This window comes from Pipistrellus hanaki (assembly GCF_964339955.1).
Source record: "Pipistrellus hanaki genome assembly, chromosome: 16".
NCBI lineage: Eukaryota > Metazoa > Chordata > Mammalia > Chiroptera > Vespertilionidae > Pipistrellus > Pipistrellus hanaki.
Window position 1 is genome coordinate 22,258,333 of NC_140518.1, and position 11,380 is coordinate 22,269,712.

The 11,380-nt window shown below is 41.7% G+C and overlaps 1 protein-coding gene across 1 annotated transcript; it reads right to left on the minus strand.

Annotated features, from left to right (window-relative positions):
* Positions 1–2,183: 2,183 nt before the first annotated feature.
* Positions 2,184–7,977, minus strand: SMG8 (SMG8 nonsense mediated mRNA decay factor). Its single transcript, XM_084862462.1, has 4 exons — positions 6,120–7,977; positions 5,674–5,819; positions 4,560–5,432; positions 2,184–2,700 (listed from the first exon to the last, which is right to left on the minus strand). Exons 1-4 carry the CDS (start codon positions 7,882–7,884, stop codon positions 2,503–2,505), a joined length of 2,982 nt encoding a protein of 993 aa, XP_084718588.1. The 5' UTR covers positions 7,885–7,977; the 3' UTR covers positions 2,184–2,502.
* Positions 7,978–11,380: the final 3,403 nt, after the last annotated feature.

Genomic DNA, 11,380 nt, shown 5'->3' on the forward strand with positions numbered 1-11,380 from the left:
TTTCCGTTGAAAATGCGTTCTCCCAGCCAGAGCTCAACGGGCTCCGCTAAAAGTCCCGCCTCTATCCCCTGGTTGGTATGTTCTGGATCCTGTGCCTTTGATTAGTCCAAAGGCACTATCCTGATTGGTCAGAATAGAGCCACTCTGATTGGTCAGAACTGCACAGCTGATTGGACGAGGAAAGCTTCAGTCTTATTGGCTGGAATGGTAAACCAGGAAACCTTTAGAAGGGTTAGCTCAAGGGGCAGAAGCACAATGCGGACATGTAGTTCACTTTTGCTGGTAGTCAGGCTAGTGCAAAGGCAGACAGTCCAGCCTGCAGACTCTCCGCAAAAACAGCCCCCTGTGCGGAATTGGCTGCTAGACTCTGCTTTTTTTGCTGTTCGTTTTTTAAATGATTTTATTGATCCTTAGAGAGAAAGAACTGCGATAGAGAGAAACATCATCCATTGGCTGCCTCCTGCACACCCCCTACTGGGGGTCGAACCTGCAACCACGGCATGTGCCCTAACCGTAATTGAATCACGACTCTGGGTTCATGGGTCACACTCAACTACTGAACCACAGCCTGGGCTAGGCTCTGCTTTTTTAATTTATTCTCATCAAACACTAGGAGCACTTCTTAGTAGGCGTCCTTCTCCCCCCTCTCTCCCCCTTCATCTTCGCAGAGTTCACAGCACTTATGGATAGCAGCTCTCCAGGTACCCACCCAGCCCCCTTGCTGCAGACTCCTTCCCCACCTCTATCCGACCCCCATGCTCACTTCTGCTCTGGTCTCCTCCACCCCTACCTCCCCTCAACAGAGGGGAAATGCGCCTACATATCAAGTGACAAAAATAAAATAAAATAAAATAGATTTACCAAGGGAAAGAGGTGCATTGTTCAAGTGGAGATTGTATTGATGCAGTTTGCAGGCCCCACACTCTTTCCTCTTCAAAAATCGTGCCAGTCCGCAGCCACTTGACTGACCTGGATGAGCAGCATGCCACAGCAGGCCATGCCCCCCACCATTGCATGAATCCCATGCACCGGGCCTCTAGTCCCTTATTTATAAAACAATTTAGATTTCAATTAATATGATTTTTAAGCATTGGAATCACAGTTATCCTTTGAGGTAGATAAAGACATTAATATCCCTATTTTACTGATCAATAAGCCTACGCTTTCCCTGGGACCTAATGTTAGGAGATGCAGTAAACTATTTTCTCAAGACATGAATCCAGTGGGCTGCTGTGGTAACTAAGGCCAATAAATATTGAGTAGTGAAAAATAAACAGAGTATTAGTGGTCTTTGTGAAAAGCATGCTGTGTTACAAAAACTGAATGCAGTTCTACTTGCCACATCTTAAGCACAGGCTCAAAGTTGTGGGATACAGAATAGAAAAAGGGCAATTAAATTGCCAAGGGACTTGACAAGCTGCTTAATTTGAAGCATAAACAAACTAACAAAAGCTAAACCCAGTTTAAGAGACCACAGGAAGATATAAGAAGAAAGGTACCAACCAAGTCTACAAAACTGCTATGCCATGGGTGCTTACCACACTAGTGGCATGCACTAGGTACTGTTTAGCTGATGACAAAAACTAAGACTAAAACTAACCAAGACTTATTCACCATATCACAAACTATTAGAGAATGAGTCTCTTTTTTAAATGAATTTAAAATAAATAATTATTAGCAAGAATTTATGTGCCCCTCTATCAGGAACTTTACATATACTTCTTTAATCTTCACAACTACCCCTGTGATACACAGGAATTAACATTTTAGAAAAACTGGCACTCAATAATTACTTGCCCAATTTTTTAAAGGGTTGTTTGTTTTGTTTTTTGCTTCGCTCTATTATACAGGGGAAAATATAAAATAAGAAGGAATATAGGAATGTAAAGATAGTTTTAAAGATTCAGTCTTACCCTGACTGATTTGGCTCAGTGGATAGAGCATCAACCTGAGGACTGAAGGGTTTCTAACTTTCTATCCCCTTTAGCTCAGATAGCATTCGTTTACAATATGGTATTTCATCAGTCCAAGAATAAAATGGTAAGAAAAAAGGTAATTATGAAGCAAATTTAACTCAGGTAAAAGAACTGTGAACCAAACAACAGGGCTTGTTTTGAACATAATTTCAGCAGCAGCATCTTAAGAAAAATCCCAGTTAAAACACAAATTTAGCAAAACGTTTTTGCTCAACATTCAGTTTTAATAGAAACATATTTAATTATAGGCAGTGAAACAGAAACAAGAGAAAACAGAAGTATCAACCATGTTTTTAAAATCCTTTTCTAGAATGACTAATGTTTATTATGAAGTTGTAGCTTCACTGACAATAAATATCAACAATATAAGGAAATAGAACAATTATTGTCCAAATACTGATCTTCTGTAACCAAAATACATTTTTGGGTTCAAGAAAACACAATATACACATACCAAATAAAACACTCCATAAACACCCAAAACAAAAACTAGCTGAAGAATAGAAGTGTACTGGCAGGAACACACTTATTGTGTTACTGCTTTAAGGACCCCACGGAGAACCTTGTAACTCATTAATTGCACGTTTTCTTTTGGAGGGAAACAAGGTCCTCTCTCTGTCACATATGCATAAGGAAATCTCAAAACCCAGAGGCCATCTGGTGGGAGAGTGATTTCTTGTTTTTCTGGGTAGAACACTGGACACGGTGGTGGGCCCGGTTGAACCTGGAAAACACAGGTAATGTAATTATTTTTACATTTTTCAATAAGAAACATCTGAAAATAAAGGCCTAAATAAGCAATAGGTTTGTAGGTAATAGTACACTCCAACATTTCATTGTTTAATCTCAAATATTATCCTGCTTTTCTATAGTTTTTAACTTCAAGTTCTGCCTCTGAACCAATCAATGTGACTTGATGACATGAACTGATGAACATACATTTAAACATTTTTTTAAATGTTATTTGTTTGTTTTGTTTTTGTTAATCCTCACTGAGGATATTTTTCCCATTGATTTTTAGAGACAGTGGAAGGGAGAGGTAGAGAGAGAGAGAAGCATCGATGTGAGAGACATGCCGATTGTTTGCTTCCTGCCCACACCCTGACCAGCACTGGGGATTGAGCCTGAAACTCAGGTACGTGTCCTTGACAGAATCAAACCCGAGACCCTTAAGCCTATAGGCTGATGCTTTAGCCACTGAGCAAAACTGGCTAGGGCTGTTTTTATTGATTTTAGAGAAAGAGGAAGGGAGAGCGAGAGAGAAACAGAATCATTGGTATAAGAGAAACACTGATTAGCACTCTAACTGGGGATCGAGCCCCAACCTGGATATGTGCCTGAATGGGAATCAAACGGGTGAACTTTTGGTGCATAGAACAACTGAGCCATGCCGACCAGGGCAAAAGTATCTAAATTAAGTCCTGGTTAATGAAATAATTACTTTGACATTATCCTGTACTTTTTAAAAAAAATCAAAACAGCCCTGGCCATTTGGCTCAGTGGAGACTGTTGGCCTGCAGATTGAAGGGTCCCAGGTTCAATTCCAATCAAGGGCACTTGCCCAGGTTGTGGGCTCCATCCCCAGTAGGAGACATGCAGGAGAAAGCCAATCAATGATTCTGCCTCATCACTGATATTTCTATCTCTCCCTCTCCCTTTCTCTCTGAAATATATATTTCAAAAACTATCAAAGCAAGCATCAGGCCTTGGCTGGGTAGCTCAGCTGGTTAGAGCAACATCCCAATATACCAAAGTTTGTGGGTTCGATCTTCAGTCAGGATACATACAAGAAACAACCAATGAATACATAAATAAGTGGAAAAACAGCCAAGACCGGTTTGGCTCAATGGATAGAGCGTCGGCTTGGGGACTGAAGGGTCCCGGGTTCGATTCCGGTCAAGGGCATGTACCTTGGTTGCGGGCATATCCCCAGTAGGGGGTGTGCAAGAGGCAGCTGATCGATGACTCTCTCTCATCGATGTTTCTAACTCTCTATCTCTCTCCCTTCTTCTCTGTACAAAATCAATAAAATATATTAAAAAAATAAAAAAATAAATAAATAAATAAATAAATAAATAAATAAGTGGAAAAACAAACCAACATTTCTTTATCCCTCTAAAATCAATCAATAATTTTTTTTAATCTTCACCTGAGAATATATATTTTTTTCTTTTTTAAATATAATTTTATTGATTTCAGAGAGAAAGGGAGAGGAAGAGAGAGGTAGAACATCAATAAGAGAGAATCATTGATCAGCTGCCTCCTGCTTGCCCCCTAATGGAGTTCAAGCCCAGAACCCCAGCATGTGCCCTTGAATGCAATCAAACCCAAAACCCTTCAGTCTGCAGGCGATGCTCTATCCACTGAGCCAAACCAGCTATGGCTGTGGATATGTTTTTACGGATTTTAGAGAGAAGAAGGAGAGAGAGAAACATTGACACAGTATGCAACCTTTTAATGTACCAAGAATGATGCTCCAACCAACAGAGCCACCCAGCTAGAGCTCAATAAATAAAGTTAAAAACCAAAAAATAAGCATCAGCATTTTTTTTTTTTTCCTGAAGACAGAATTGTATTTCTTACCTGAGGCATTAGTATTATCTGCAAAGGAGCATCAGGAACCACAACAAAAAGTCTCATAAGTTGAGCATAATGTGGTTTTAGTCCTCTACCCTGAGATGACGACAGAATATACAAGGGCATATCACTATTCAGGGCTTTTAAAGCTGATTCCTTTGGTCCACTTCCCAGTACTTTCATCACTTTGTCAGGTCCTGAGCACATAAACCTCCGACCTCGAGAGTCTTCATATTCAAAGCCCACAAATGCGCGAGCTATGTCATCTCGCCGTCTTCCTCTTCCCATCACAACTGCACTCCTCTTTCCCGGAATAGCTTTATTTGGGGCAGGCCAAGAATTTGTGTCCAAGTCTCCTTCATCTTCAGCTCTCGTCCTGATAACAATGTCCCAAGGCATAAGATAGTTTGTCCCAGGAATGAAGCCCTGTTGATCCAAACCTGTATGAAAGTTGTAAGACTTAGCAGGGCCTAGTTTAACCAGAGACCAGCTCGAGAATTTGGGTAGGAGACCTTTAGGGCAATTTGAATGCAGCATGCCTGGGAGATACTCAACTGTGGATGCCTGTCGATCAATCAAGTTTGGTCTCTTCTCAGTTTTAACTTCTCCTTGTCCATGGACTTCTGGATTATCTCCTCCTGCTTGTGGATCGGCTGGATAAGTACCTAAACTATCTGTGGATTGGCCTAAACTCAAAGCTAAACTCAGGCTTGTGCTCTCTCCTTGGGTTTGAGGTTCTTTTTCTTTAAGTTTATCAGCATCTGTATCTGGAGGGGCAGGAGAAGATTCATTTTTGGCAGGAGCAGGATCTGGAGTACTTGGTTCAAATATTGGAAAATTAATATGATCCAATTTTCCACAACATTTTTCTTCTAGAAGCTATGAAGAGGGAAGAAAAAACAAACAAAAAATCCCGTGAATTTTTCATTTAAAATAAATCTTCACTATAAAAAGCGTGATCAACAATTAATGAGTAAGCAAGTACTTTCCCTTGTCTACAACTCACTGTAGTCACATTTACTTTTCTATTTTACTTCTGAAAACATGTAATTTTATTCAGTTGGTAGTAAGTAAAAAGAAAGCAGGAAAAAGAAAACAAGAAAAAAAATCCAGTGTCTACCTGGTAAAAGTCATAGTTAGCTGCCTTGATATCAAAAGGATCATCTCGAGGTGCTTGTTTCCTTCCACAGTTACAGGCCCCAGTGGACCGAGCTCTGCTATTGTGATATAGCACAGGAGGATTCCTATCAGCCTCTGGTTTTTCTCCTGGAAAATAAGAGAGTCATTAATTTGATACACACAAAAAACGCAGAATCAAATTTCTTTTGCCTTCTAACCCCAAAAATGTTAATATGAGATTTTGTATTACTTAACCGTTCTCATTTACTAATCCCCTAGAATTCATTTTTTAAATACAAAAACATAATCAGCAGTCATACCTGATTATTTTTACAGGAGAAAAAATACAATGCGCCTACATTTCTGTTCTTTTTTAAAAATATCAATACATTGTAAACAAACACTCTTAAAACCAGAATAAAAAGACAGCTCAAAGTTTTGACTTACCTGATTTAGGTAACGAGTGAAATTTATGTACACAATGTTGATCAGTTAAACTCCTCTCTTCACAGAGCTGATGGCCATTGCTCCAAAACTTGTAGCAGTCCTCATGTAACTGCATGGCATATTTGTGAAAGGCTGGGCCCCGAGCATGTTGACTGTAGACTCGCAGAGCCTGGGCAAGTTGATTCTTATGGACAGTCATTGTGTAATTATGAGGCAAGTTTGACTGATAAGCGCTATGGGCCATGGGTAAAGCTTTTTGGCACCGGTTTTCTGAGAATTTGGTGTCAATATCCAAAAACCCTTCCAAGATTTTAATACTGCTGAAAATCTTAGATGTTAGCTCCCCAGTGGGAGACCCCAGATCCTCCTCTTTCCCATCAATGGCTACTTCATACAGTTTGGAAGCTGCTGAGATCCACTTCTGGTAAGTGGGAAGTTCAAAATGAGAAGGTTGTGGGTTCCTGCCCACACTGTCGTCAAAACCTTTCTTGCTGAGAACTAGCTCCACATGCTGCCACAGAAATTCCCGAAGAGTGAAATCCACTAGCTGCCCTGAAGAACTGGAACTGCTGCTATCCACGTGGAAAGACAGTTGTTGCCGGATATGCTGCCTCATCACCTGGTACCGCCTGGGTCCAGAAAGGGGTGCAGGCACCAGCAAAGATTCAGGATCCTTCACCGTACACTGACTCCTCAGTTGGTCCAGCAACATGCCTACGGGGTCCTCCTCCTGGCTCCCTGGAACGATGTACACAAAAGCTTGGTTGGCAGGCACAGTAAAGAGGCAGTTGATACTCTGATTAGTCAAGACACGACTCTTGCGAAAGATTCTATAAATCTGGTCCTCCAGGGCATGTTGCAGTCTCCTTTTGGGGGAATGCTTCTTGGGTTTGTCTGGATGCGCCGGGTCTTGGCTCCGAGGCGGTTCCACTTTGAGGGCTCCGTTGAGTTGAAACAGGAAAAGAAGTCTAGGCGGGCAAGGTCGGCAGTTTAGCTTCCAGTCTTTGCCAACGGGACAATCCTTAATGGCTGTTTTGAGGAGGGGCAGTACTTTCTGTCTCAGTCCATCCAGGGCTCTGAATACCCGATCGTAAGTGATGTCAAAGGAACAAGTGGGATGGACCAAAAGCAGGATATGACAGACGGAGAAGAGGTAAAGGAGATTGAGGCACTGCAGTTTTTCCTGATGCTTCCAGAACTCGTGCGCTTCTGCATGAGGTAGAGAGAGGCCCCCTCCAGCTTCCCCGCTCTGAAGGGCCATACAGGCCCGCAGCAGCTGGGAGTTGTCACAGATGGAAGTGAGAAGGAGATAGAGAACTTTGCTTTCCTGATTGTAATAGGCCTGCAGGAGGCTGTAGTCCTGAGAGCCCGGCCCAGTTTGGTTACCTTCCGCAGCGGCCACACCTCCCCGGACTGGATCCGCCGCCCCGGCCCCAGCCCCAGGGTCGCCCGCTCCACCGGCCTCCCCGGCGGCGACAGTCTCGGTCCTGGTTCCAGGCCCTGGGTCCCCAGGATCCTGGGAGCGAAAAAGGGGGAAGACCTGTCGGTCGCACACCGTGTTCACAAGTGAGAACTTCTCGGAATTCAGTCGCAGGGCCGTCTTGCCAAAGATTCCCACCACGCAGATCTCATCCTCTCGCCAGGGAGGCTCCGGCCCGCTCGCCGCGCTGCCCCCGCCCTCCGGAGGGGACCCCTCGGTGCCTTCGGGGCCGCTCCACGCTGACGCGCCCATCAGAAGCTCTCGCAAGCTGACGGGACCCGCCATGGCGCTGGGACTTCTCGCCAGCCCTTCCGGTCCGCCGGCGAAACGCAACCGGCCTGCGTCCCGTGTTGAAATCCCTCCTCCACTCCTTCAGTTCCCGCGGCCCTCTCACCTTAGGTTCCGCCGCTCGCACCTCCTCCCCGAGTTTTCCTCCAAGGTTTTCCCTATCCTGCAAGATAGCGATTTAAGATTTTCCTCAACCCGATACTGTAGGAATCGACATATCATATCAACACAATCAGAAGCAATTAGTTTGCATTTCAAGATATAGAAAAACACCGCAAAAGGCCGAAATCGGTTTGGCTCAGTGGATAGAGCGTGGGCCTGCGGACTGGAAGGTCCCAGGTTCGATTCCGGTCAAGGGCATGGGCACATCCCCGGTGGGGGGGGTGCAGGAGGCAGCTGGTCCATGTTTCTCTGTCATCAATGTTTCTAGATCTCTATTCCTTTCCCTTCCTCTCTATAAAAAAAAATCAATAAAATGTATCTTTTTTTAATTTAAAAAAAAACCTGCAAAAGAAGAGTGCCAATGGTCCAGCCAGGTTGGCTCAGTGGATAGAGCGTCGGCCCACAGACTTCAGTCCCCAGTTCGATGCCGGTCAAAGGGCACGAACCTCATACCTCGGTTGCAGGCTCCATCCCCAGCCCCTGTCCCGGTGCGGTGCGTGGGGGAGGCAACCAATAGATGTGTCTCTAATATGGATGTTTCTCTCCATCTCTCCCCCTCCCTTCCATGTTCTCTAAAAATCAGTGAGGAAAAACAATATCCTCATGTGAGGATTAACAGGAATAATTTATATGTAATCTTATAAATGGAATTTAAATTTAAAAAAAGAAGAACACCTAACAGTAGGAACAGAGAACAGATTTGGCGGGGTGGGGGGAGGCGGGGGGAGAAGCAGGAGGTGCGTGTAGGTGATCAGAAAGTACATACTTAAGCATTATAAGATAAAAAGTTCTGGGGATCGCCGAGATCGGTTTGGCTCAGTGAATAGAGCGTGGGCTTGGGAACTGAAAGGTCCCGGGTTGGATTCCGGTCAAGGGCATGTGCCTTGGTTGCAGGCACATCCCCAGTAGGGGGTGTGCAAGAGGCAGCTGATCGATGACTCTCTCTCATCGATGTTCCTAACTATCTCTCTCCCTTTCTCTCTGTACAAAATCAATAAAATATATATATTTTTTAAAAAGTTCTGGGGATGTAATTATAGCATAGTGACTATAGATGATAGTATTGTACTGCATATGTGAAAGTTGCTAAGGGAGAAAAGAAAAAAAGGAAGTTCCTAAGGGAATACATCTTAAAAATTCTCATTGCAAAGAAAAAATTGTAACTATATGAGGTGATGATGTTAACTAGATTTACTGTGGAAATAATTTTGCAATATATACATATATCAAATAATTATGTTGGATGCCTTAAACTAATAATGTTGTATGTTAGTTGCATCTCAATAAAATGGTGGGGAAGAATTGCCTCATTTAATCCTCAAAGGAAGGGTGGGACCCTAAGTTGTAGTGGGTGGTTTGGTGTTTTTAATATATTACGCTATATTTGGCTTCCAGTAATTCTTCTCAACCAACTCTTACAAGATTTTAGAAAGGAGCAATGGTGGGTTTTTAAAATTTATTTTAAATTCTTTTTCTACTTGTTCCCTCCCTTCTACATATTCAGATCCTATTTTTTCTTTGAAAAGCCAACTAAAATGAAAACATCTACATGTTCATCCACATAAATTACATTGTGGATTTTACACATGGAGATTATTTGCTATGTTTAGTAAGTGACTTTGCTGACAAATTATTTTAACAATGCTTTGACTTATAAATACAGGAAAAAATAGTTATTTTAAGCTCACACATTGTATAGATTTTCCAATTAAGCAAAATGTTGAAAACCAAATAGAAAAGACTCTCTTGAAGAAAACAGGAGAAACAACAACTGTTAGTTACACTTTGGTGAAGGGACCACAGATTGGTACAATCACTTGGAAAGCAGTTTGACAGTATCTAGAAAATAGGCACTTTGTAACCTAGCAGTTTTATAATAGCCAAAAACTAGAAACAGCACCGATACTCACTAACAACAGAATGGATAACCATATCAACACATCAAAAAAAGGTTGAATCCCTTTCTTTTAATCTTCACCCAAGAATATTTTTCCATTGATTTCTGGAGTGCAAAAGGGAGGGAAAGAGGGAAATATCGATGTGATCCATGGGTTGCCTCCTGGAGAAGCCCTGACCAAGGCCTGGGCTGGGTACAGGCCCTTGACCAAAATTGAACCCAGGACCCTTCGGTCCGCAGGCCAATGCTCTATCCACTGAGCCAAACCAGCTAGGGCAAACTGGTTGAATCTTAAAAAAATAAATATTGATTGAAAGAAGACATTGGCTGGTGTGCTCAATGGTTAGAGCAAGGGGGGGGGGTCATGGTTTTGACTCCTATGAGGCAACCAATCCATGTGTTTCTCTAACATCAATGTTTATCTCTTTCTTTCCCTCCCTTCCACTCTCTAAAAAAATCAATGGGGAGTGCATATATGGCAGCACATATACTAAAATTAGAACGATACAGAGATTAGCATGGCCCCTCCATAAGGATGACATGCAAATTTGTGAAACATTCTATGTTTAAATAATAAATCAATGGGGGAAAATCCTCTGATTGAGGATTAATGAAAGAAGACAGAAGAATATATAATGTATGATTTTATTTACATAAGAGTTCAGAAGCAAGCAAAATAAACCATAGCATGTAGGGAGGCATACTTAAAAGGACTAAACAAGAAATATTTATGGTAACAAGCATATCAGTAATTAGTTTTAGAGGAAAAGGGTTATAATAAGGGAGGGGAATGACAGTCAGGGCTACTAAAGACATTTATAATGTCTTCTTCTTGATTAGATGAGTGTTTGCTTTATGAATTGTTAATGTACTTAATATTTTATGTACCTTTCTTTATATGCTATGATTCTGGTGAAAACATTAAAAAAGAGAAAAACTAAAGGCTCTTTTATTGCTCTTTATTTAAAAACATAACCAGATGTATCATGGCAGTAGTTTATAGTCTCTGGTTGTCATTTAGTCTCAAAATAAACATAGGGAACATATGATTAGCAACAGTTGTTGTTTTTTTAAGGTGTTATATTTTATTTTTCTTATCTATAATATGTTATTTAAATATTCAGTTTTAGGTATCACTGCTATTGATCCAAAACAATGAGAAAGAAAATAAGAGTTAACATTGCTGCTGGAGGAATCCAGAGATAAAGTGAATCAATTAGAAGAAAAAATAAGTAAGAATTTATATAATAAAATATAACCACGTGTCTTATGTATTCCTCTTCGTTATGCTTTAATTTTTGGCTTTCATTACAGTTTTGCTGTAATGCTTTCTAGTACTGTAATCCTAGGCTGAGTGAACCTGGACAAGGAGAGCATAATAGAGTCACTTAAAGTGCTTTTTCAAAGTTCATACACTCCTCTTTTTGTTTCATA

Excerpts from the sequence above, each read along its gene's own strand:
- SMG8 (XM_084862462.1), bottom strand. The coding sequence starts at position 7,884 with ATGGCGGGTCCCGTCAGCTTGCGAGAGCTTCTGATGGGCGCGTCAGCG. Across the intron at positions 5,820-6,119 it reads TCACTCGTTACCTAAATCAG|GAGAAAAACCAGAGGCTGAT; the intron begins GTAAGTCAAAAC and ends CTTATTTTCCAG. Across the intron at positions 2,701-4,559 it reads AGATAATACTAATGCCTCAG|GTTCAACCGGGCCCACCACC; the intron begins GTAAGAAATACA and ends TGTGTTTTCCAG.